The sequence below is a fragment of the Erigeron canadensis genome, chromosome 2 (genome assembly GCF_010389155.1).
Source record: "Erigeron canadensis isolate Cc75 chromosome 2, C_canadensis_v1, whole genome shotgun sequence".
Taxonomy (NCBI): domain Eukaryota; kingdom Viridiplantae; phylum Streptophyta; class Magnoliopsida; order Asterales; family Asteraceae; genus Erigeron; species Erigeron canadensis.
This window is the reverse complement of record NC_057762.1, coordinates 18704601-18730686: the sequence shown is the minus strand read 5'-3', so window position 1 is coordinate 18730686 and position 26086 is coordinate 18704601. Positions and strand designations below refer to the sequence as shown.

General features: G+C 32.5%; 2 protein-coding genes across 3 annotated transcripts; one reads left to right on the top strand and one right to left on the bottom strand.

Annotated features, from left to right (window-relative positions):
* The first annotated feature begins 4889 nt into the window (after nt 1-4889).
* On the top strand, nt 4890-10553 carry LOC122586576 (squalene monooxygenase SE2-like). Its single transcript, XM_043758558.1, has 8 exons — nt 4890-5221; nt 6945-7056; nt 7173-7347; nt 7785-7953; nt 8041-8259; nt 8950-9225; nt 9850-10128; nt 10219-10553. Exons 1-8 carry the CDS (start codon nt 4973-4975, stop codon nt 10318-10320), a joined length of 1581 nt encoding a protein of 526 aa, XP_043614493.1. The 5' UTR covers nt 4890-4972; the 3' UTR covers nt 10321-10553.
* Nucleotides 10554-15958: 5405 nt separating this feature from the next.
* On the bottom strand, nt 15959-22278 carry LOC122587363. Of its 2 annotated transcripts, XM_043759510.1 has the most exons (7): nt 21885-22278; nt 20900-20941; nt 20679-20804; nt 17896-18128; nt 17363-17399; nt 17225-17282; nt 15959-16380 (listed from the first exon to the last, which is right to left on the bottom strand). In XM_043759510.1, the coding sequence occupies exons 1-7, from the start codon at nt 22083-22085 to the stop codon at nt 16304-16306; spliced, it is 774 nt and encodes a 257-aa protein (XP_043615445.1). In that variant the 5' UTR covers nt 22086-22278; the 3' UTR covers nt 15959-16303. The 2 variants fall into 2 exon arrangements, with proteins under 2 accessions (XP_043615445.1, XP_043615446.1); XM_043759511.1 differs by lacking the exon at nt 20900-20941.
* Between the last annotated feature and the right edge of the window lie 3808 nt (nt 22279-26086).

Genomic DNA, 26086 nt, shown 5'->3' with positions numbered 1-26086 from the left:
ATGATGTTTTAATTAATATCTTGTATTTTCAGAAAAGTGATTTCATTTTATAAGTATATCTCTTGATTTTTAAGTGCTTTAGAGCTATAGGTTAAATCACTAAGGACGCGTTTAGTTCGAGAAAATATTTTCAAGTTTTCTATTTCTAGTTTTTTAGAAAATGAAAAGGTTTTTCATTTCTAAAAAACCCTTGAAAATTTTGAAAACGCGTTCAAAATAAAAGATGGAGTGTTCATTTTTTCATTTTAGAAAACTAGAAAACATGTTCAAATTCACTTGTTTTCTAATTTTAGGTTTATAAAGGGTTTGGAAAATAGAAAAGTGAAAGAAAAACTGAAAAAACAGTTTTCTAATTTTAGTGTAAAAGTTGGAAAGGGGAATTTTCATTTTCTAGGAAAACTTTTCTAGAAAAATCCAATTTGAACGCGTTTCTTATTTTCCATATTTTCTTGTAAAATGAAAATGAAAAACATGGGAGTTTTCTTGAACTAAACGCACCCTAACATGTTAACCAAAAAGTCATTTGATTTAAAATCAATTCATATGACTTAAAATTACCAATTCATAATCTAAAACCAAACCGTCCATATGATTGACCCATGTATTTATATACACGAGATCAAGTATCTACGCGTTGCGGCAGTAACATGGTAGGCAGGTAGGGTGATAGGTCTTAGGTTGTGATAGTCATAGGTTGTGATATGTCATAGAGTGTAATAACCAAATGCCTTAGCCGTACGGGCTCCACCCTCGGATTTAAAAATTCGTCAAAAGTATATCGAATGAGATCTCTAATGAAAGAGCATGAAATTTTAAGAACACCTATATAATTTTTATAAATTATCAATTTATATTTTTTTAAATAAAAGATTTTGAATTAATTAGAAAAATTTTTGGAGGTGATTTAGTCAATTTACAGCCATTTATAATTCCTTTGGTAAGATTTAGTCAATTGAAATTACAATTTTTGGCATACACTTAAAATATTCAAAACTTGTAATGAATTTTTCCTTTTGTTTCTTTTAAACGAACATCTAAATAAATTATTACTTGATACCTGATATTACATACATGAAATGAAGAAAACTAAGATGTAGTAAACATAAAACATTTTTATGTAAATTACTAACACGGTACCCGTACAATTCGACGATAGTGTTTATGATTGTGGTCTGGTAATGTCGACGGCAGGTGGTGATGACAGCAACGACTATTGGTGCTGGCATCGAGTGATGTAGTTTGATTATATGTAATTGGTGTAAGGGTACACGGTGGTCGTGGTGGAAAGATTTTAGATAATAAAAGAATACCCGCACAACTTAAGCTAATATAAACTAAAGAAAGATGTATGTGATTAGTTTAGGTGAAAGTGTAGTCTAAGCTAATATAATAAAGATGTCTCGAACATAAGAAAAGTTGTGTTAAGCTTAACCTATGCTAGTTTTTCGGAGCTAGTGTGTATGCGGTCACGTGATTTAGGAATCTAGATACCTTTCCGTGGCATAGTCATGTTTGAGTGTATACGGCTGGAGTAACCAACCACTACACGCGCAAAGGTTAAACGATATACTCAGTTTGATTGACTTTGTCTTTCCTTAATGAAGATGATGGACCGCCGTGAGGTCTACCCATCAAGTCGGGTGTGAGGATTCCATGTAAGGTCTTATGACCGCCTACACACAACCCCATATCCTTAAAATAAGTGGCTTATGTCACATAGCCTACATCTAGGCAAAAAAAAAAAAGAAAAGAAAGATGAAAAGTAAAGTAAATTGATGATAGACACAAATAGGACTATGATGGATCATTGGATCCTAATGTGTTAAGATATGTATGTGATATTTGTGATGATGATATGTTATTATCATGTATGATATGATGGTCACCATAGGAAGATGTTGATCTTATTGTGTTATGAACTTATGATTATGTGATATTAACATTTATGAAATGATTTTGTTAATATATTATGAAATGACATGTACATGTTTTCAAATTTATCTTGTCTTAATTAGCTTTTAAAGCTTACACTTGTTCTTTTGAAAATGTTGTTCATTTAGGATAAGCAAGCTTGGGCTAGGAAAAGGATAATCTCGGTAAGATGGGTAGAAGGAATAAAGAAGATAGCATTAGTGTCCTTAATGCTTAGACTTTACCCTTAATTAGTCTTATGTTTTAGCTACATTGATTATGTTTCAAGATACTTGTAATAATCAATGGCATTTATGTTGGTGTCATGACATGGATTTCATTTATATTGTTTTGATGATGCACTTGGTAAAACCGCTTTATGAAAGGCACCATCCGTTACGGATGTGACAGTTTTTAAGTGATATCCGCTACGTTTAAACAACTTTTGACAAAGTTTTTGAAAATTCAGGTTTCAAAATGATGGGTGTTACAATCCTCATAAAAGATTTTATTGATGCGAATTGTTTACGATTAAACTTACAAACTCACCAATCTTTATGTTGACGCTTTTAAGTATCCTTTCAAGTAATCAAGCAAATCGTGGCTAAGATAGTAGAATGAGACTTGTAGCAAACTTCGGGCTTAGGACTTGGAATGTGTTAAAACACGTCGGACCGTTCAAATCGTGACCAATTCGACTATGAAAGTGCGGAATCCATTCATAATCGACTTTGAGGTTTCTGTATAATTAATTGACATAAAAACACGAATTACATGAAGAATAAGAGATAAGAACAGATGTAAAACTCGTGAATATCATTAATCATATGGATATTACACCAAATCAGTATACATCTGACTAGCACGGGGTATAGATCTCTACCCCGTGCACTATGGACGATTTTTGTCTAGACTCAAACCCTCAAACGTAAATTGTAACCTAATTCTAGTATATATATAGGCTGCTTCATGGGATGGGCTTTCATCTCGTTCGTAGGCCTTGAACTCCCTTACACGAACTACTAGCCTCGTGCTGACGTCATCACGAAGTGATGATGACATCATCACGACCTTGAAGACATTTTTTCTTCTTCATAATCAGCCCATAGAATTGCATTGCGACGGACAATAAAAGGTGCTCAGAAATTGCATCTACAGAGTGTTGCATGCTTATTTCTTTGTGCCAGTTGGCAATATGCTTTATCATTTTTCCTGCGTGGTAACTTATCTTATGCTTTATTTGAATGCTTTATTGAATCTGTGTTGACAATTCTGCGTTGCCTATCTGAACTATGTATTCTACTGTTTATGGTTAATCTTATGAACTCATTTAGTTATTCCTATGTAACATCTATGTGCGCGCATGCTTATCTTGCACCCCGAGTTTTCCGTCTTAGTCGGGGTGTGACAACAAATAAGATGAGAGTGACTTATTTCCGGGATTAGTACCCTATAATGTAAACAATTTTACACGAATTGTTATAGTTTGTATCGAACTTCAATCTTGTGTATTGTATGTAACGAACTTTTAAATCCTGTGCATTGTATGCATTAACTATGGAAAGTAATTTCTTGCGTTTTATAATTATAGAAAGTATTTAACTTAATGATATAATTACAAAAATTATTCATAAACTTTATATCAATTTTTTAAAAATTAGTCTTTTGATTTTTTTAGTTATTAAATTATATGATTTTGTACATATTTTCTTTTATCATATAACGCAATAAATATTGATTATAAGTACTTAAATTTAACAAAATGATACCAATATACTATGAAGATTATGTATGCGGAGAACTGAACACTATAGGAAGAGATCTTCATCCTTAGATCATGTTTATTGTAAAACAAGTATTAAAGTAAAAACAAATAGGACAAGATCTTCACCCTTAAATCATAGTTAAACTGATGAATGAAGATTCATGAAACAATTGATGCACGATGATTTTCATGATTCATGGTGATTTGAGTGAAGAGAAACATATTGTTTTATTTGTTTTATTTTAATACTTGTTTTATTTGTTTTATATATATATGTATCTTCTAAATTAATAATGTGGGTCCCGGAGGTAAGCTTTCCCAAGGTCCCGGTCCGAATCTTAAGTTTCTCATCTCAAGGTATTTTCCATGAATAGGGGATTGAAGGTCTAGCAAATTGTTGGTTAAAATTGCCCACAACACGACTGAATCGAAACTAACTTTACAAATATATATATATATAGATATATATATATATATATATAGAAATCTACATCATGTAATTCTTTTTATACACATACTTAAACTCATTTAATTATATATAAATAAATATAACATTATTGTTTTCTAACACATTCTATTTACGAGAGCAAGTACCCGCGCGTTGTCGTGGTGAGATGGTGAGGGTGATTGGTCATAAGAGGTGATATGTCATAGAGTGTCATAGCCAAATGCCTTAGCCGTACGTGCTCCGTCTTCGGAGTTAAAAATTCGTCGAATGTATATCGAATGACATCTCTAATGAAAGAGCATGAAACTTTAAGAACACCCATATAATTTTTATAATTTATCGATGTACGGTTTTTGAGATAAAAGATTTTAAAAAAATTAGAGGAATAAAATGATTTATGGATGAGAGAGAAAGTTGTAGGCATTGATGTATGGTACGTCAAGCATTTTTATTTGTACATTGTTGAAATTGAATGTTAAAAAAATAGATTTGCTTTATAATATAGTATAGATAATTTGTCGATATATAATATCGTGAAATATTAATATTTTATTAGTTAAATATTTTTTTCATAAATAAACAAATTATTTTCTTGGTCAAGAAAAATAAGATATTTTGAATAATGAATATTATTATTATTATTATATGTTTTATAATGTTTTTTTTTTAAACACTAATTTATTTATTTATTATTATTATATTATTGGGAGTGGGCTTATATAAATACACGTTTGGGTCGCTAGTAATCACTCATTTCCACCAAGATCCAGCAAAGCCAAAAACAAAAAAGAAGAAGCCATTTGTCACTGACGGGAGCCGGCGGCGACGACGACACTGGTCGGAGAAAAATGGCCGATCTTTTACTCATCGCATCAGCGGCCTTCGCATCTGTCATCGGATTTATATTATCTTACGCATTCTTTGTGCTGAGAAACGTTCAAAAAGTTGGCTCTGGGATTAACCCTTCATCAATAACCACTAAAACTATCTGCATTAATGGAGAATGCAGATCTGTAAATGAACAAAAAGATGATGCTGACGTCATTATCGTTGGTGCTGGTGTTGCTGGTGCTGCTCTTGCTCATACTCTTGGCAAGGTATTAATAATTCTTTCTTTGTGCGTGTAATATATATATATATATATATATATAAATATGTGTGTGTGTGTGTGAATGGATCACTGACTTGTATCACTGTCTTAATGTCTATGTTTAAATTAACTTAGATTTTGTAACACCGGGTCCGGAGGTCTTTTGGAAGCACCTTTGTGGTAGAGATAAGACTGTCTAAATCTCACCTCTCATAACTCGCATATATCAGGATTTGGGTATAGTTGTTATTGTGGTGTGTAAGACTGTCTGTTTTTGAAATTAGGACGTGGAGCCAGGATTTGAATCTCAGAACCGGGATGGGATTTGAATCTCGACTTCCCCCTTTTTTTTATGCCGCATGCCCCCACCGCTAGGCTAAGACTGTATCTATGATGTAGATAGAAATAATGTTCCTTTGTAGGCAAAGGGGTTATTGAGAATTCTAGTAGTTATGCATCAATTGTTTGTTCAATGAACAAACAGGCACACATGTAATACTGCCTAACATTGTTTCAGAAAAACTCAGAACCGAACAAAGAATAACACATGTTTGGTTTTGGTGTTTTCGTTTTTTTTTTTTTTTTAAAATCATTACGAGTATAATTTAGTATACCTTTTTGTTTTCATGTATAATCACAAAATAGTTTTTTGGGCCACATGGGACATTAAGTGTTGGTTTGTGTTGAAGTTTTTGGCACTTTCCTAACTGGGTGTCTGGAATTTTGCTGAATATGCCACTAGTGTTTTTTTTTTTAATTATTATTTTTTATTTAATTTTGTTAAAGGGGTTTTAAGAATTTTGTTTAATCCTTGTGACATGTAGTAAATTCTTAAGATTGATATAGTATTTTGATGTCATTTGGTCGCAGAATTAACATTATTGTTTTATAAAATCCAGTTAAGTTTTGACCCAAAAAGTAGTATGTTCTACGAATTGGGACAAAAGAAAAAGCATCTTGTTTATACGCGAAGAACCCATTTAGGTTCCAATTAAATAGACACACTTTTGAGGTTTAATAACTTAAAGTTCAAGACCTTTTGAAATTTTTTATTTTATTTTGTTTTTTGGTAGAGGACATAATCTAGTTTATTATAAGTGTTTTGTCTAATAGTAGTTAAACCTTTGTTTTATGTGTTTTTGAACTATTTGTGTTTTGTATGAATAGTGAATCAAATATTATCATATATTTTGAATTTTGAATTTGAATTGGCCAAAAAGAAAATAGAAAACAGAATACTTAATAAAATAAGTTGAAATAGTGGTCAAACTATGATATGCCAGGAAAAGCTAATAGCTGGATCGTTTAGCAGGCAATGACTATAAGTTTATTCCGTCATAAGCACATGTAGTACTTTCCAATGTTCAATTACGTTCCAACTTATTGTCTGATTTGTCGTTTTTATGTTCGTCAATCTAGGAGCGTCTTTTCGTTTTTTACAAACCTCTGGGAAAGTATTAATATTTGGAGATGTATTTTCGGAACTTTGTGATTTTAGAATTCTTACATACTAGAGATGGGAGTTTTGTTGTTGAATTATGGAAACAAGAATCTCTTCTTGATTTTGTTCTCCTTTGTTGTATATGCTGCCAATTACAATGAATGAAATGGTTTTTGTGTATCTTTTGTTGTCTATATGACTTGGTTAGCTATGCAGGGTATCTTTTACTTATTTATCTGATGGTGTGTCATGTAGCGTATAACTTATTTGGTCATGCCTTGGACTGCAGGATGGACGTAGGGTCAGGGTGATTGAGAGAGACTTGACTGAGCCTGATCGAATTGTGGGTGAACTCTTACAACCAGGTGGTTACCTTAAGCTGATGGAGTTGGGATTAGAAGGTGTGTACACAAACAGTCTTTAGAGCGTTATTTGGTTACCTGCATCTACCTCTTTACATATACCTCTTGCTAGTATTTATTTTATTAGATTGTTCATTATCTTTTTGTTACTGCAGATTGTGTTCAAGACATTGATGCTCAAAGGGTTTTTGGATATGCACTTTTCAAGGATGGAAAGAATACCCGCCTCTCTTATCCGTTGGAGAATTTTCATGCAGATGTGGCTGGAAGAAGCTTTCATAATGGTCGATTTATACAGAGAATGAGAGAGAAAGCATCATTAATTCCCAAGTACTATTTTCTATTTATGTGTTCATTATAAAAGGTGGCAATTTTCGACCAATGTACTTATTAATGGCTCGGCTGGGATTGTTATCTCTCATATGGATCAAAACAACAGGCTTAGCTAAACAAGTGATCTTGTCAAAAGGGTGAAACAGATATGAAGCTGCTGAAGTCTTATTTTAATGTGTGCAACCTCCTAAATTTGGATTGTACTTGACAAAAATATCGTTTAGTAATCATAATTACTTACTGATTTATTTTTTACATATATTTAAAAATTGGACAAAATGTGCTAGTGACCTGTTTTAATCTGAATATGTTTTGACCTGTTACGCACCCTGTTCATCTTGACCACCTTTGCCAATTACCATTCAATACTGACATCTGTAAATGTAGTTTTGTAAACATTTACTAATTCTTCTCTCCCTTATGTCAATATGTAGTGTTCAATTGGAGCAAGGAACAGTCTCGTCTCTTCTTGAAGAAAATGGGACTATTAAAGGTGTATTGTACAAGAATAAAAGTGGTGAAGTAATGAAAGCATATGCTCCTTTAACAATTGTATGCGATGGCTGTTTTTCAAATTTACGCGGTTCCCTTTGCAACCCTCAGGTGATTAATACTACCTACTAATATAGCTAAGCACACTCTATTGCAAGCTTTAGGCTACTTGTATAACTGTTGACTTTTAATACATAGGTGGACGTACCTTCGTGTTTTGTTGGTTTGATCTTGGAGAACTGCCAATTACCATATGAGAACCATGGGCATGTTGTTTTAGCAGACCCATCGCCCATCTTGTTCTACCGAATCAGTAGTACTGAAGTTCGATGTTTGGTTGATGTACCTGGTCAAAAGGTACCCTCCGTTTCAAATGGGGATCTGTCAAAGTATTTGAAGACGGTTGTTGCTCCACAGGTATGAACACATCAACACACCCTTGAATCCCTTCTTACTTTAGCTGTTACAGTATTTGAGTCATTCACTTATAAATAAGTCTATTAAGTTTATGTTTATTTTTAATCGGTCAAACATGTATAACCAGGAGTATGCAAAAGACTGTATGGATTGAGGTTCTAGAGTTTTGATCACCAATTTTTTGTTTGGATATTTATGGTTCTCTGTTCAGTCCAGAATCGGAGCCTAGATGCTTTTTTTTTCCCATCTGATTTTTTATTAAACTAATTAAACTTAAATCATTGTTTTATATATGCGTATAATTTAGGACCAACAGTGGTCCCGTTTCTAGTTCCATATTATCTAATATCCTGATTTTAGTTCAGTCCTGTTTTGAGCCGACAAACAGCCCAAGGAAAATAAGGTAACTAGTGTAATTATCTTGAATTCTGGATTCACTAGTATTATCGGAAAGATTAATGTTTTAGGGTATAAGTGTTCCAAGTCTGCCCAGGCTTTCCCTAGTTGTTTTAACCTGCAAAGGATATCACATATGTTAAGATGTTGCTGACTCATCCATCTTGCCATAACCGAAGTAACAACAGATATGTAGTTTGAAAAACGGGTCAGGGCCAGTCATGGTTTGACATTCCAAGATGCCACATCTCTGTTTTTCGTTTTCTTATTTTCTCTTGTTTTTATGATATATAGATACCTCCAGAACTGCAAGATGCATTTGTAACAACAGTTAATAAAGGAAATATCAGGACAATGCCAAACCGAAGCATGCCTGCTGCTCCTCACCCAACTCCTGGTGCTTTGTTGATGGGCGATGCGTTCAACATGCGCCATCCTCTGACTGGTGGAGGAATGACTGTAGCCTTATCTGATATAGTCGTCCTACGCAATCTTCTAATGCCTCTACATGATCTCCATGACTCATATACTCTTTGCACGTATCTCGAGTCTTTTTATACTCTGCGTAAGGTCAGTTGCCTAAGTTGCGTTATGCATATCCCATATTATGTAGATTATTGACCCATTTGTTTCTTCAATGGGTCGATTCAGGTTATCTTTGATCTCTAATAGGTTAAAAGGGTAAAGTTTAAAATTGTAGATGAAGTTTTTGACTAGATTACTTATAAATGGGTCGATTTGGTTATGTTCTATTTCAAATGGGTGTAATAAGTGTATTTAGCTAAAAGCAGAACGTGTGAAATTGGTCGAAACACTACTCACTAGAGATCCCAAATTTTTAACTCTGTGCTGGTAAGAGTCAAGATATTACAATTTCTATATACTACAACTAAATGATACACATTTAGGCCCTGTTCTTTTTCTACTTACTTGATAATTAAGAACTTAATGCATTCAGTCAATTTTCTTGTTTCTTTTTTTACTTAATAAACAAAAATAACCGTCACTTACCTACTTCTTACTTAATACATACAAACATTATATATACATTCAGCCACTTAATATATTTAGCACTTAATAACTCGTAAAATTCACTAGAAATGGGGGCATCTTAAAAGTTCACCTGTTTTTCTACAATGGCCTTGTACAATTTACTTTGAATTCTGAATTTTTTTTACAATTGTGATCTTGCAGCCAGTGGCATCCACAATTAATACATTAGCAGGAGCGTTGTACAAGGTTTTCTGTGCTTCACCTGACGAAGCAAGGCAAGAAATGCGAGAAGCATGCTTCGACTATCTAAGCCTCGGGGGCGTCTTTTCAAATGGACCCGTATCTTTGCTTTCGGGTTTGAACCCTCGGCCTTTGAGTTTGGTTGTACATTTCTTTGCAGTGGCAATATATGGTGTAGGTCGCTTGTTACTTCCTTTCCCTTCCCCTAAACGAATGTGGATCGGTGCCAGACTAATATCCGTGAGTACATTTTTTTATTTAGATGTCTTTTTAAATCCAAGTGAAGCATAAACATATTTGAATCTAAAGCCGGTTGTGATAAAACTTCAGGGTGCTTCTGGGATCATATTTCCGATAATCAAGGCCGAAGGAGTTAGGCAGATGTTTTTCCCCGCAACAGTGCCTGCTTACTACAGAGCTCCTCCTGCTTAATGAGTGCCTATACGAAAGAAGCAAATGCAAATGCAAAAAAAAAAAAAAAAAATTAAATAAGAGAATTTTGGACTAGGAGTGGTGGTAGCAGAATGGAGCTTTCAATTGTATGATAGTGTGTAGTAGTTGTTGTAGTTCATATTCTTTGTTTCATTTGCTGGTTTTCCTTTGGTTCATTGAACTGTAATGCTTTTAATTTTATCTTTCCTTATAAAATGTGTATTTCTAGTTGACTTTCCATTGCAAAGTATTTACTGGACTTGTAGAACAGTGATTTTCTAGCAAGTAGTTTTTTTATATTATGACTAATTTTTTAAACATGAATTTGCATATGAATCACCTTCTAATTCAACAAATCACTTTTCTTTCTTCACACATAAATAATGGAAAGAACATGAGTTGTGAGGTAGTAGCTAAAAGCCAAAAGGGCCAACGTTTTCATTTAACTTATATTTTGAAGACTCGGGAATTTATTATTAAGTATTTACAAAAATCATTTTCACGTAGATAGCTCTTATCATTTAGTATAATTTATCAAAACGGGTAAAGTTATAGAACAATAAACTTTATGTTTTGTTGGTAACGAATTTCTAAATATTACAATATACATGCAACATTTTTTTTATTTTCACTTTGAACATGTGATACTTGTTTACTAGTAAAAACTTTTAACGATGACATGCCTTATTTTCAACATTTATTTATTTAGTTTATGTAAGCATTTTTCTTTTTCTTATTAAAACAAATCTCTTATATTAATAAAAAAGAATTGTTTTTATAATTTTTTTCCTTATGTGGCATGCTAATAGTTTTTGTTAAGCTATTTTCTAAAAATTTATGATGTCATAATTGTTTTTCTTTATTTTTAAAAAACTCTTTAAGCTCTTTATTTTCTACAAATTATTTTTCTTAAGTTCTTTATTTTTAATTTTATATCTACCATTGATTTATGTTAGTTATTTTTTACTTTTTAATCACCCTAATCAGTTTATATATTAATTTTCATCTTTATAAGTATATTGTTATCTTCATATCAAATAACATATTCGTAATATATTGACAACAAATTACATACAACAACAATGATACCCAATCTGGCAAAAGCCGAGTTTGGGGGAGGTAGAATGTAGACAACCTTACCCCTACATGAAGGTACAGAGGTTGCTTCCAAAAAGATTTCTGGCCAAAAAGAGGCAAAAGATAGAGAGTGTAAAAATTTTAGTAACCATACATGTCGGTCGAATATCGTCTGACTACATTACAATTAGAGAAGAATAGCAGATACCACATTACACACTTTAGCGCAAAATGGACAATACATAGTAAAAAGGGCATTTAAACCCATTAAACATGTCCATGTGCATACAACCAAGCAGGAATCCAACAATTACGAGCGATATGTGTAAGAACTCCCCTAAAATCCCTCCTAGCAAACCAAAGAAGCAAATAGGGTTGAACCAGACATACATAATACTCTCCTAAATTATATACATAAGTCTATATATTTGTTCATTTTAACTTTTTAATTAAGCGGCCCGGGTTGAACCCGGGTTTATCAGCTAGTTTGCAAGTAAATTCACATTGTTTTTTTTTTTTTAAATTGTTTTATTAACTTAGACACTTTCTGAAAGTTTTTAACTTTGGGCCAAACACACCCAAATAAAACTTATCGACACATACATACAAATGAGTTTGAATAAGTGGGTCTTTCGTAAGTATACTGGATGAATGATATGCGTGTATAAGATGATATGTAGGTTGATTTGTAGCTCGATATAACAAAACCTAATAGTAAAGTTAATGCCATAATGACCATGTAGCTGATTTTAAAATGTGATTGTCTCTTTCTAATGACAAGTTTTGGAGACGTAAAGACATTTTTAAATATAATCGAAGACCCAGCTTACATGATCTAATCGTGTCAACGACTATCTATATTATGTTTTTTTATCTTTGTCGTGTTTGAACTAACTTTAATTATGCTACATTGAACAAGAAACTTGTTGGTATAGAAAAATGTACAACTTTCAAACCATTTCAAAGTTCAAACAGAAATGACTAGGTCAACTGAACTAATTGATTCAAAATATGTTTTTTCTCTTTAAGTTAAACAAGAACGGTACCTGCGCGTTGCGGAGGTGATAGAGGTGGCAGCGGTGGCGGTGACAGGTGGTGGTGGCGGCGAGCGGCGATAGTGGTGGTGGTGGCGGCGGAGATTAATGGTGGTGGTGGTGGTGGCGCCGGTAAGTAGTGGAAGTTATTGATGTAATATGACTATGATGTATGGTACACCATGCAATAGAATGTATATATTGTTAAAACTTAAAAATCAATATTGAAATTTTAAGTTGAATATTGAAAATCAAAAATGTATTTGCTTTATAATAAGTTAAATTAGGGAATTAGATTTACTACTCGTAATAGATTTTAGTGGGTTTTACCAATAGATTTTAGTGGGTTCTTAAAGCATCACTAACGTGACTTGGTGTTTGGGCGTCATGTATATATTGGGAATAGTTATTCAAAAACTGGGCGTCATGTATATATTGGGAATAGTTATTCAAAAACCCCATGTAAACATCCTGAGATAGGTCTGGCCACTTGAATAGACCCATGTAGATAGTTGAGTTAAAAAGTCTGAAAAATCTTCTTCGTTTACCTAATTAAATATCGTTTGAAGTGTATTTTAAATGAAAAACATCAACAAAGCATCAACTTTTGGCACCACATTAAACAAATTTTATGAATTTTATCAAAATCTAGTTTTAGATATTAAGATGTATTTATTTTTATAAGGATAAGTGCACAAAATAAAACGTAAATTTTTATGAATTTTTTTTTTTATTAGAATAGCAAGAAGCTAGATGAGTGTAACATAGAGTCGTACATACAAAGAGTTAAAACAGATTGTTATAATAAAAGGAGCTCCATGGATTTCATTCCAATTCTTTAAACTTTGATCCTGTGGTTAGCTACTTAGCCATATGAAGGTTGAATGTTTCATGTCTTCGAATATATGTCTCGGATGGATACTTTTGTTAGAAAAAACTTTGTCATTCCGAACCTTCCAAATGTGCCAACAAGTTGAAAGGATGATCAAGTTGATTACTTTGGGTTTGGTAAATGAAACACCGGGCTGTGTATGTTGGCGAGGAAGAGATCTTTGGCATGAAAGGCTAATAATGGGGAAATTAGTAATGTTCTATCAAAGTTACTAATTTAAAAAGGGGTTTGCTAAATACAACCCTAAAGGCTGTGTTTAAGGTGCATAAATTGTTTGTACATTTATCGTGAAAATCAGGAGACGGACTTTTAATATGAAAGGTACAAGTTTTTTTATGCACATTAAATATAGTCATTTAAAAACAATCTCTCATTTATTGACATATAAAGTATCATTTTACCCTATAACCAATTCAACGGGTTATTCAGATAAACTAAAAAGAACTTTGGCCAAAACCATGTTTGTTTGATTTTTTCAAACAGTTGGGGGATGTTTGGCATTTACATTTTATAAGCATTTATGGAATCTAAGATGCCAAGTAAAAATGTAGCATGGAGGATGGAGGATTTCAAAGTTGTTAAAATGTACCATGGAGGATTTCAAAGTTGTTAAAACGCTGCAAATCTGCAATGTCCGTGTGTTTAAAGGAAATGGGGACAGAATCTTATTGGTACTGGAAAAATGTGACAAAAATTTACTTTTCCTTTAAAATTATCTGTACTATATTATAAAGCAGATTTTTTCTAAATTTTCAACATTGAACTTGAAATTTTCAATATTGATTTTAAGTACTTCTCCAAAATGTCCCTTCTATCTATTCTATATTTATCTAAAATAACTATAATACCCTTTCTCTCTCCTCAAATGTCAACTAATCATTTTTTTTCTCTCTCGTCCATAAATCATTTATTCCTTCAATTCATTCAAAATCTTTTATCTTAAAAACCGTACATCGATAAATTATAAAAATTGTATGGGTGTTCTTAAAATTTCATGCTCTTTCATTAGAGATGTCATTCGATATACTTTCGACAAATTTTTAAATCCGAGGGCGGAGCCCATACGACTAAGACATTTGACTATCATACTCTATGACATATCAACTCCTATAACCTATCATACTCTATGACCTAAGTATCACCCCACCATCTCACCGCCGCAACGCGCGAGTACTTGCTCTTATATATTTAAAAACCAATATGCAATGTACAACTCTTGAAGCTTAATGTACAAACCCTTTTTAATTTTCATTTTACACCCTAAACTTTTAACTTTTCAATTTTATGGCTTTAACATCACTTTGGTCTCTTTTCGTTTGCACCCTCTAAAGTTTTTATCTCAAACTTTTGTTCCATATCAAAGTTTTCGTTTTTAAACTTTTGACACAAAACTTTTGGGTTCTCATAATTTTATCAAACAACGTTTACACATTTGCAGTTTTACCTTTATACATTTGGTTTTGATGATTTTTTTTCATTCCACTATATATAATGGTATTTAATATATAATAATTTAAATCATTGTTACGTTTTACATTAATCTTTAATATATATTAAAACAAAACCCTTAATTCCAAATTAGAAAAGTTATGATCATTGATTGAATTTCATCTCTCATTTTCAACCATTAGATCATTTTGATAACATCATCATTGACTAAAGAATTAGTCAATAACACTTTTGGTCCTCATATTTTTTTATAAATGTTTATAAAGTCCTTTAATTTTATTTATTATAATTTAAAGGGCCTAATTAAATATCATTTTATAACTTTGTTAACTATATATTTATAATAATAGTACTTCGTACTGTTTAATGTATATAACTTATAAATAAATAAAATCATTTATATAGTATATTATATTTTTATGTATATAAAATTTTATATATTTGTATTTCTAATGTTGTGTAGATGATACAAAAGTTTGATGAAATTTCAATTTTGAATGGATATCAACATTGTGAACTACATTTTTTGGAAGATACTATACGTATTCCACGCATATATTTTAGTTTTATGACTGAAAACATTATTTGTTAACATTAATCGACAATAAATATGGTATTATAATTGTGGTTCAAAAGTTTGTAAATATTTATTTAGATGTTAATCGTTTTTGTATTTTAAAAGTTTTAATGTGAAGAATAATGTATAAATGCCCGTGTATTACTGGGGTAATAAGCTAGTTTAACATTTAAAATAAGACACTTTATTACATCACCGTCGTCATATTGTCATTATTTGCATTAACATAGTTATTGTGTGTTTATTTTTTTTCTTTAATACATCTTACTATTCATACTGTGTTTATATGTTTTATTTTCTTTACTTATGTATATAACAACGATTACAAGTTATGTTTGTTGATTACTTTATCATGTTTATATCCAACACTTTATCGTCTGAAAATCATGTCCCGAAGCAACACGAGGGCAATTACTAGTATATACTAAAGAGGTTATGATAAAGAAGCTACAATTAAGCAATGATTTCAATTCCTTTTTGTTAGTGTAGGAGAGAGGTGTTAACGTGTTTTTTGTTATTAAAGCTAATGAGATGCACTTTACAAAACTAAAATAGATCATCACTGAAATATTTTCAAATTTTATTTACATAGATCAAAACACCAACAAATGCTTGGGGTAAATTCTCTAGCCTCTAGTTTCGTAAAATGTGAATGGCTGAATCACCATTGTTATTAAGTTTATACATGTAACCTGTAATTTATTATGCCCAAAAGAAGAAAAAAATAGATACTAAACTAATTTGTACTAGAATTCTTTTTGCAACTATATAGCATATGTTAAAAACAATAACTCAACAGCCCACAACTATTGTTGTGTCTATATTACACAAATCAAAGCCCCGGCTTGGATGATAAAGGGAGCCACCTTAGCGTAGGAAACCTAAGAGCCACCTGTGTTACTTAAGATTTCGAGAGGCATCGATCCACTTTTGTAAAATGAAAAGCAGTTTTATCTATTTCATATTCTTCCTTTCAGTCTTTATGGCCTCGTAAGATGTCATAACCTCCTTGAACCTTGCTTCAGCAACCTCTGCATTAAAAACGCAATTGTCAAATACTCAAACTTAAGCATCAATCAGTTTCTCCTCAACTTTCTGGTAATAAGACAACTAATTTTTCCCAGTTCATACAAGTTACACAAAGGGGCAGTTCAACAGGCCAGGTAAAGATACCTGAAGTTTTTACTTTTAGATACTTTTGTAGACCTTCTTGCCAATACGAAGTAGCAGACAAAAATTCGTACCACTTTTTATAATATTAAGCATGGATCAGACGTATCATGGCAAATTCTTTGGTCAACAAAATGTTTTAAGGAAAAATATGCAGACCAGTTGGATTGGCATAAAAGGTCAAAACATGTTCAGAATTAAATTGGTCAGGTCATGGCTGAGTTGACCAGCAAAAACCATTCGTCCATCATAAATTATCTATACAAAATTAACTTGTTGAACATGGTTCAGAAAACGATAATGTTACAGTTCATGAATATAACTTAGAAGGTTGTATGCAACAAAAATAGTTTTGGCGACTTTCAAGTTTCACCCTGTTTGACAGACTACCTTTTCGTAGCAAATTATTTGGTTCTTTGAAATAAAAGAGGTAGGTTTTAGCCCGCTCTTTGTGGTGGGTGCGAAACAAACTTGATCGCTAAAACCAAAATATCGTATTTGATACCGCTAAAATGTAAAAACCAAAAGTAAATGGTTGCAAAAAGCAACCAATTCATATAAAGTATGGAATTGGCCCATTCATGTATAAGCAGGTGAAAACTGCACCTTCAGGCTGATTATATCTTATTAACTTTTTTTGAGCTAACACCTCTTTTCAAAGAACATATCATGCAAGGAAAGCTGTAAGTGGGGAAGTGTGCATACCTTTATTTTCTTGATTCTGATCAGGATGAAATTCCATTGCCTTGCTTCTAAATGCAGTCTGGATTAACACAAAAACTCGATCAATCTAATGCAAAAGAATCAAAACATGAGAACGAAAGTATAATGACTGGTCAATACCTTAATCTCAGCATCTGTGTATGGCGTCGTCCTTGATCTATTCACAAGGAAAAAAAACAGTGTTTAGTTTAGTTTGCAGAAAATGAATAATTTCAATCTACTCCAGTGCTTTAGGAAAACAAAATATTTAGCAAATCAATCCATGCCCATACCTTATTTCACCAATGAAATATTTACAAACACTCTGAATATGAAACATATATTCTGCTAGTTTAGGGCAGGAATTGATTTGTTGCAACAAATCTATTGGCTTTAAATAATTATCCACTATCTTTAAATAATATAAACAAAAACTGTACCAAGAATCCACATTGTTCTAAAATATAAAGATAAATGTATGATAAAATTACAAAGATAACCCACACATGAAATCAACCAAGACTGACGATAGTAATAAAAAGATACAGTATGATAATACAATAATTAATAGAACTTGAGCAGCAAGTCAATTGTTATTCAAACATAATAAGAAGTTAAAGGCAAAACAAGTGATGAAAAAGATGTATCAAAATGTCATAGAGAGAAGGTATTACCTGCTGAGACCCAAGATTGCATAGTGATGGGACAATGCATAATTTACAGGGGACCTAGGAGGTTCCCTAAAATTACTTCTGTTTCCTTGTGATGTATTCGTTTTCCAATACCAATCATCTCTTTGAAAATGTTGATGATATCGACCTGAATTATTTTCCTTCCAACTTTCATAATCCTGTTTGTTTTTATTTTTTCCCCTATTGAACACACTTTGCATGCGCCTTATACGTTCCTACAACCAAAATTGAAAGCTTAGTGAAAAGACGACTCACAGAAGTATATGTAGAACTGAACAGGCATGAAAGAAAAGAGACCTCTCTAAACTAGTAATCTCTCATGTAACATTACTCCTTAGTAATTATTCTAGCATCTTGCTAGACTTTATAATTATAATATCTCTTGCAATTAAAATTTTATTACTCAAACCATAATGTGAATCGTGTATATTTCTACCTCTATATCCATTTTCAAAACTATTCTTTCCAACTATTCCATTAGGGACATGTATGACTGTATGAGCCTCGTCCCATGAGGAATCGCATCTAAAGTTCTTGGTTTTAAAGGTGTTAGGCGTTCCGAGGTGCTAGGCGCACGACCGCACGTCTCACGTATATAAGACATCATTTTTCACCAAATACTTGTATCCATTCTATGTACCATTTTCTCTCAAGCAAATGCATTAAACATGCTTAAAAATCATTTCTATATAACAAAAATACATATGATGCTTCACTTGTATTACCATACTACCACACATGCACAAAAATAAACTGACTAGCAAGGAATAGTATCATACGGATAAAAGTTTAAAAATGCCAATTAACAACATGCCCATTAATTGAAAAAAATCATCAGCAGGCCCTTTTATCACTGAAAACATAAGATGCCGCCTGAGTAGCAGAAGGGGATGCATCCAATGCCCAGGCGCTAGACCAGCCTACACGCTACCTTTTAAGGCCAACCTAGAGTTGGTTACTAAATAGGCATAATACCATACCCCTGATTTTGTGATACTATAAATAGGGATAGGGAGAGATCACCTATTTACTAAATAGGCATAATACCATTGCCCCTGATTTTTTAAGACTATAACTAGAGATAGGGAGGGATTGATTTATGATGATTAACTTGATTGAGAAGCTACGACAAGATTAGATCCAGGAACATAAAAACTTAGATTGGAATTATTTCCCTTTCATTTTTGGGTCTTCTGGGAGAGGCAAATTTAGGAGGATTTAAGCAAAATAGGTAGAAGACACCATGTGGATGTGAACCTGAAATAAAGCTTTCGGTTTTGGTACGGAAACTGGGTCTTTCAGTATGGAAACAGGGGCTTAAAACACGAGGGCCAGAAGCAAGCTGAAAAACTCGAAGCACTACCATTCAAAGTAATGACATGCCTGCTTCATTGATTCGAGTCGAACATTACTTTTTTGGTTAATGGGTTAAAGGACCATGACAAACTGTGAGTGTTTTGGAGAAACCGGTACGTAATAGCAGTTTGAGAGCTGTCAGTCATTCACAACAGGATTCAGGGAAGAAGTTAAGGGACGATTTGAGTTTTGCAAGTCAAATGATTGAGCAATCTTTTTCCTTTACGTATGAAAACATGATATGGGATATCATAATAAAATTAAGTTTTCAGTAAGATAGGATTATTTGATGAGGTTAATGCAAGAAATTTTGTGAAAGGGTTAATGAACAATAGCCATCTGGATTAAGACTGAGAACTATGGCAATTAGAAAGTGATGAAACTCATGCTGATAATCAAAGACAATAAAATCACCGAGTAAGCAAGTAACTTGAAATTTACTCACAAGGACGTCAACCTCACAAATGAAGAAACGAGGAAGGATCACAAGAGCAACATGTGGCCTCCAGACTAATGGAGGTAGAAATCCAAGGTGGGGGCAACATTCATGCTTCAAATGCAACACAGGGACCGTTTCCCTACTTATGCTTTTAAGGCCATCTTAGTAGACAACGGGGAAATCAAAGGAGTGAGTATTAGTAATTAGGAGATTACTCATGTTATGTCTACAGTTGATTAACTCTATAATTAAGATGTATGAGGTTGGTAATGAACTAAAGATACTTGGAAGTAAGCAGTAGCTGGCATAGTCAATTTATTATCGTTTTTGCACAATGAATCTTTTTGGGTTCCATCTGTATATATTGCTATATGTACTACACATCCAATACTTGCATCCCAATGTACGAAGATTATATGAAACAACCTAACCACTATAATGTTAAAGAAGGCTCAAAGCAGGTTCTCATTCATATCTTATATTTAGATGGCAATTTAAATTGTATAATAAATTTGCTTAACATTCCAAATTTGTAATAAAATATGCAAAAGATTAATAATTGTTGTAAATATCCTGGTCTTTATTTCCACGCATTGGTTCCTATTAAATTAAGGGATCAATCTAAAAGTGTATGGTTTCACTTTCACATTACTCAAATAGTAAAATCAAAAATCTATCTAATCAGGCGTAGGATAACTGGATAACTAACACTGATCTATGCTAACAAAGTCAAAATAATGTATGAAGCAATGCAACATAAGCTAGAAAGACCCTTCTGCATTCCTAATCATGGAATAACACTTAAAACATGAACACTTACTGATACGCATGGGATCCAGAGATGAAGAAAGGTATGAGAGTATTGTAATACACTAACACTTAAAGAATGGACTGTTACCAATTTACCATTATACAATATAAGAAAATTAGAAGCAAGTTTAATCAAAAAAGCTTATATACATAAACTTACCACTCTCTCCATTTCGTCTTCATACTCCTCTTGCATGCGACGGTTATATCTTTTCCAAGATTCCTCTTGAAAACTTGATCGGAAAGATCGACCACTAGCACCTCTCCATGACTGTGACCTGGTAACCTTGTGTGACATTATTACAAACATAATTAATTTATCGACCCAAATCAACAGATACAATCCTATAATTATCATCTATACATTCCAAAGTACGCTACCTGAGAAGAAAACCAATCAGCCATCTGGCGCATATGTCCAACCTATCAAATTGTTTGAGACCGTTGTAAATGTCATTTGGTTTAAAATTACTAAACTTAGTTAGAAAATCAAGGAAACTTAAAATGTATACTAGGAAAAACTGACATATAACTTATAAACATCGGGCATAGTTTATTGAGATCTGACATTCACACGTTAGTCCAAACGCACATCACAATAGAAAATCACTAACTTGTGCCAAAGAAGAAAGAACACATGGCAATACGTGGTTGGACAGATCAATTCAAATTGCTAAATGAAAATTCAGTGGTAAACTAGAGAGATCTAATTTACTTCGATTTTGATATGGTTCTATACAGCGAGACTCCACAACTCAACATAATTCACATTCCAGGCAGTTTCTCTTTAATATAACAATAACACACTTATGTAGTTGTTAAGAAAGATCGATAATCGTTGATTGTAGAGCATGGTTTTGAAAGTTGTTCAAATGCGCCTCACTAGGATATTAACCTAATCCGACGTTCTGACCTCGATAATTATATCCTAGAAGTATTTACAAACTTTATACGGTCAGATAGAGACGCTAGTCATACTTGTCGGCTGAACCACGCAAATCCTTTGTCTAGTATATTTTTTCAGTTGTTTTTACTTCCGCTCGTGTGAATGTGTATGCATATATGGTTATTTCAACGAGTGTAACTCCCTTAGCAAAAGAACTTAAATGCCAGAATCAAGTTAATTAATTTAATCGTCCGTATTTGATAATTTTATTGTTCCATTTTCACTCTAACTACTCGTCAATTACAATTACTAACATAGGCTAGGGTTTACTAAGATGTATGTGGAGTAATATTTAAGCTGTATATCGCTGCTTCTCACACTTCCTACAGTAACCTACAATTATAGATATGTATAATAAACTTTTACAAAATAATAAAGTACGGAATAATAAAAAGAAAAGGAAAAATTATATGTACATACAGCAAGAGTAGTAGCAGTAGCACCAATTAATCCAAAAATAAGAATTCCCCAAATCCCCATTTCTTCTTCTTCTTCTTTCTTCTTTTTATTATCATAATTGGCCTGACGATGGTTATGATAAGTGGCTCTTGTTCTTGAATTAACCCAATTGTGTTTACATTTTTCTTCATCATCTTTCTTCTTGATTTCCTCTTCTGTCATAGATTCTATCAGAATTACAAATTTTTTTTTTTTTCTTTACTTTCTTCAAAAATCGACAAGATTGTAGTGAATCCCTTCAATCATAATTCAATAGTATGGTCTAATTTGGAATTGTGATTTTTAGATTGTAGAAAGGAATACTAAAGAAGAAAACCCTCTTCTTACGATTTTCGCTTTCGAGATGGGTGGAAAAATAAAATCCTTATCTGTACTGTATTATACTATATTATTATAAAGCATTTTTAATATTAAACTTCAATTTTTCAATATTAATTTTAAATACTTCCTTAAAGTGTCCCTTCTATCTATTCTATATTTATCTAAAATAACTATAATATTCTTTCTTTCTCCTCAAATCTCAACCAATCATCTTTTTTCTCTCAACTCCATAAATCATTTATTCCTCCAATTCATTCAAAATCTTTTATCTTAAAAACCGTACATCGATAAATTATAAAAAATGTATAGGTGTTCTTAAAATTTCATGCTTTTTCATTAGAGATGTCATTCGATATACTTTCGACAAATTTTTAAATCCGAGGGCAGAGCCCGTATGGCTAAGACATTTGACTATCATACTCTATGTGGACCATCACTCTATCAACTCATATAACCTATCATACTCTATAACCTAGGTATCACCCCACCATCTCACTGCCGCAACGCACAGGTACTTGCTCTCGTATAATATAACAATTGAGTTTTGAAACAACTCTAAACCTTAAATAATCTCTCCTCATAATTATTGGTATACGTCTAAAAGCATACTTTACAATTGTATGAAACATAAGTATTTAATTGTTGATAGTTATTACATGAGTTTTATTACTTATTAGTAGGATTATGTGCAAAGAAGAGTAGTAATGAGCATTATGTCCAAAGAAGAGTAGTAATGAGCATTAGGAAGATGAAAGATAAATTATTTATCATATTAATGACATTGGGAAGTTGAAGTAACCTTATTTGTGGTTAGTTTGTATCATAAGTAACACATTTATATATCATACGGCCATGTTTATTTAACCTATATATATACATATCATAAGTAACCTATATTATACTACAATGTATCATAAGTAACCTATATTCGAAGGATGAAAATATTATAATACATATCATACGCAATCACCCTACTGTAACACCTCGACTAAGGCGGAAACACGAAGTGCCACAGAACGACACGGTACAAAAGATTTAAAGATAAAATATCAACATAAAGTTTCAAATGCCATTCAAATTCAAAAGATAATAAGTTCAAGTTGATGTTTAAATATCATTACATAACCAAAGTCGAAATCAAAAGATAAGTTTGTTTGCATTACAAGTCCTTCAAGCAACAAGCAAATACAATCCATGAGGCGGTCCGAAAGGCTAACTTACTGCTCTAAACCTGAAAAGCATGAAGAAAAAGTATCAACTACGAGAGTTGAGTGAGATCATAGGTTTTAACTAACAATGTATATATATATACAAATCATATTCAAAGATAATTGTAATCAACACGATTTTATCAACCGAATTCACATCAACAATGGTGTTTGGTTAGTGTGTGTGTTCTTGGTGTTTGTGTGTGTGTTGAGAGAGAATTGGAATCAAGTGTGTGTTATTCAGGTGTAATGGTATGGAATGCATTTTAAGAGTTATGCTTATTGTTATAATTTCTAAGAGATTGAGAGCTATTTATAGTCTAAACACATCAACTATGCTAATTATCACAATTAGCCTCTCAACCTTAGAAATTATCAACTCATGACTTAACTACAAGTATGTCCATAACTTAAATTACGATGTATCACTATTTTTGGATTTCTAACATTCTCCCCCTTAATGATATATTGTAAGGTCTGAAGTACGTGTTGTTTTGTCTTTTGTAGGAATGAATTTGATGAGCCCGGTGATGAAGACAATTGGTGAGTTGAAACAAGTCTTCAAAGCTTTCTCATTGTCTTTGGAGAACTTGATTCAGTATTGGTCTTGGACTTCTTGAAGTTAGATCATCTGTTGATTCTCAATGTTCTTATAGAACAGAGAATGATGAGTGTGTATATGTCTTGAATCTTTGAAGATTGTTGAATCATGAATCAGAGTTGTCTTTTGAGGTGCGGAAGGTATGAACTTGTCTTGAATTCTTCAAACTTTGAATATTGAAGTCTTTTCTTTGAAATGTTGGAATGAATTTTCAGAAACATGTACTCTCCCCCTTGATGTGTGCAATGTAGCTTTAGGTAAAGTGTTTGTTGTATGATGTGAAGATTCTCTATTTTGATGAAGATTCTTTTTGAAGATTTTCTTCTTTGTCACATAATCTTAAGCACTTTTGAGAGTAAAATATTTCAATAAGGTTTTTGAAAAGTTTCTTATGAAGTAATCATGCTCCCCCTCAATTCATGAGTAATCACAGTCTCTTCGTTAAATCTTAAATGTATATCCTTTTCTTTCGAGATGAATAGTCTTCAAGTTGAATTTGGAACCCTTGCAGTTTGGAATGAAATTGACTAACAAACTTTGAAGAAGAATGATCACAAATAAAATTTGAGAGAACTTCAAATAAACTTGAAAACTTCCAATCAAGACACTGAATGATAGTATCTCGGAAAGCAATTGAAATAACCCAAACACAAACTTTTCTCCTTGTCTTTATCAATCATTCTAATTTCTTCTCCTAATCAATAATCAATCATACTAGTTTCTCCCCCTCATAATGACAAATAGCAATGTCATTATGCAAACATTGATTGAAAAGAATATTAAAAGAGATAATCATGACTTAAAATGTAGTCATTATTTTCATGGAGAATTATCAACCATCAAAACATCAATCTATCCATATAAACCAACCCAATTGTTCCTATGGATGACTAAAATGTAAAATTGAAGTTGTTGGGATAAACATTGTAGTATGGTGTTGGTGTTTTCTGTGTTCGGGTAATGAGAACTGAAACCGGATAAGAATGATCCGTTTGCACTCAAAAATCTAAAGATTAATGAAATGACCGAAGGAAATGTATTATCATTTATCGGATTTCCTATGTATCATTGAGAAATGCACAAAGCAAACCTCTAACATAGTTCGGTCTTTTGGCTTTCCAACCTCAAGAATGCTTCAAAGAATGTAAACCATGGTCAGTGTCACCTAAGCGTTCGATAACCATGTTCTACTATCCTTAAAGACTTTTAGGAAAAATCCAAGGTCACAATAGACTTCTTGTTAACTCAATAATTTCAAAAATGTAATTATGAGACCTACGTTCAAAGCTGGAAATGATGTTAGCAATGGTAGGATTTCCATTTGATCATCGTGAAATATCAATTAAGATATCACTACAAATGTTCCGGCTATATCACAAAGATAAACATGTATATCACAAAGATATGACGCAAATGTGTCCTAAAGAATGAAGAATGATCAAATTAATGATCAAGTATGAGAGCTCTAGACACAAAGTGATCAAATGAAGTCGAGGACTGGAGCAGATTGTCACCCTTTTTCAATATTAACGTCTTCCAAATGAAGAGTCAATAGTAATGAGAAAATCTCCGTGAGAAGTAAAACAAGCATTTGTTAAGAAACACTTGAGTGGTTAGGTAAAGATGTGCATCGCTTCATTGGGTCCATGAAGGCTTCTTTAATACCGAGATATCAACAAATGACATCCGATAGAAATGTGTTTTACCCGGCGATTTGAGAATTTTAGGGAAGGGTATCAATTCTTTTAACCCTTTTCTCACAATATTATCACCATAACCTCTCACTTTTTGACTTTACTCCCTCCAACTTAGTTGCACGAATTCATCATCTCTCAGAATATCCTCACTTTCTAATGAAAGAAGTGAATACTCCAGGGTTAGAACTCATCGGCGATGATGAAATTCATGGAGTAGTATTTTGAGAAAAACCTAGTTGCTCTTGTGCAAACTAAACACCGAACTTCCTTTGACTTAAATGTTTTGAAAAAAAAATCATCATATGTGAAAAAATGTTTTAAAAACACATTTTCACA

What these genes read in the sequence shown, in the direction of transcription:
- LOC122586576 (XM_043758558.1), top strand. Translation starts at nt 4,973, where the DNA reads ATGGCCGATCTTTTACTCATCGCATCAGCGGCCTTCGCATCTGTCATC. An exon ending in TTGCTCATACTCTTGGCAAG is followed by an intron (nt 5,222 to 6,944) that starts GTATTAATAATT and finishes CTTGGACTGCAG; the next exon opens with GATGGACGTAGGGTCAGGGT. An exon ending in CTTTTTATACTCTGCGTAAG is followed by an intron (nt 9,226 to 9,849) that starts GTCAGTTGCCTA and finishes GTGATCTTGCAG; the next exon opens with CCAGTGGCATCCACAATTAA.
- LOC122587363 (XM_043759510.1), bottom strand. Translation starts at nt 22,085, where the DNA reads ATGACAGAAGAGGAAATCAAGAAGAAAGATGATGAAGAAAAATGTAAA. An exon ending in AAGACGAAATGGAGAGAGTG is followed by an intron (nt 18,129 to 20,678) that starts GTAAGTTTATGT and finishes TTTTGGTTGTAG; the next exon opens with GAACGTATAAGGCGCATGCA. An exon ending in GCAATCTTGGGTCTCAGCAG is followed by an intron (nt 17,400 to 17,895) that starts GTAATACCTTCT and finishes CCTTGTGAATAG; the next exon opens with ATCAAGGACGACGCCATACA.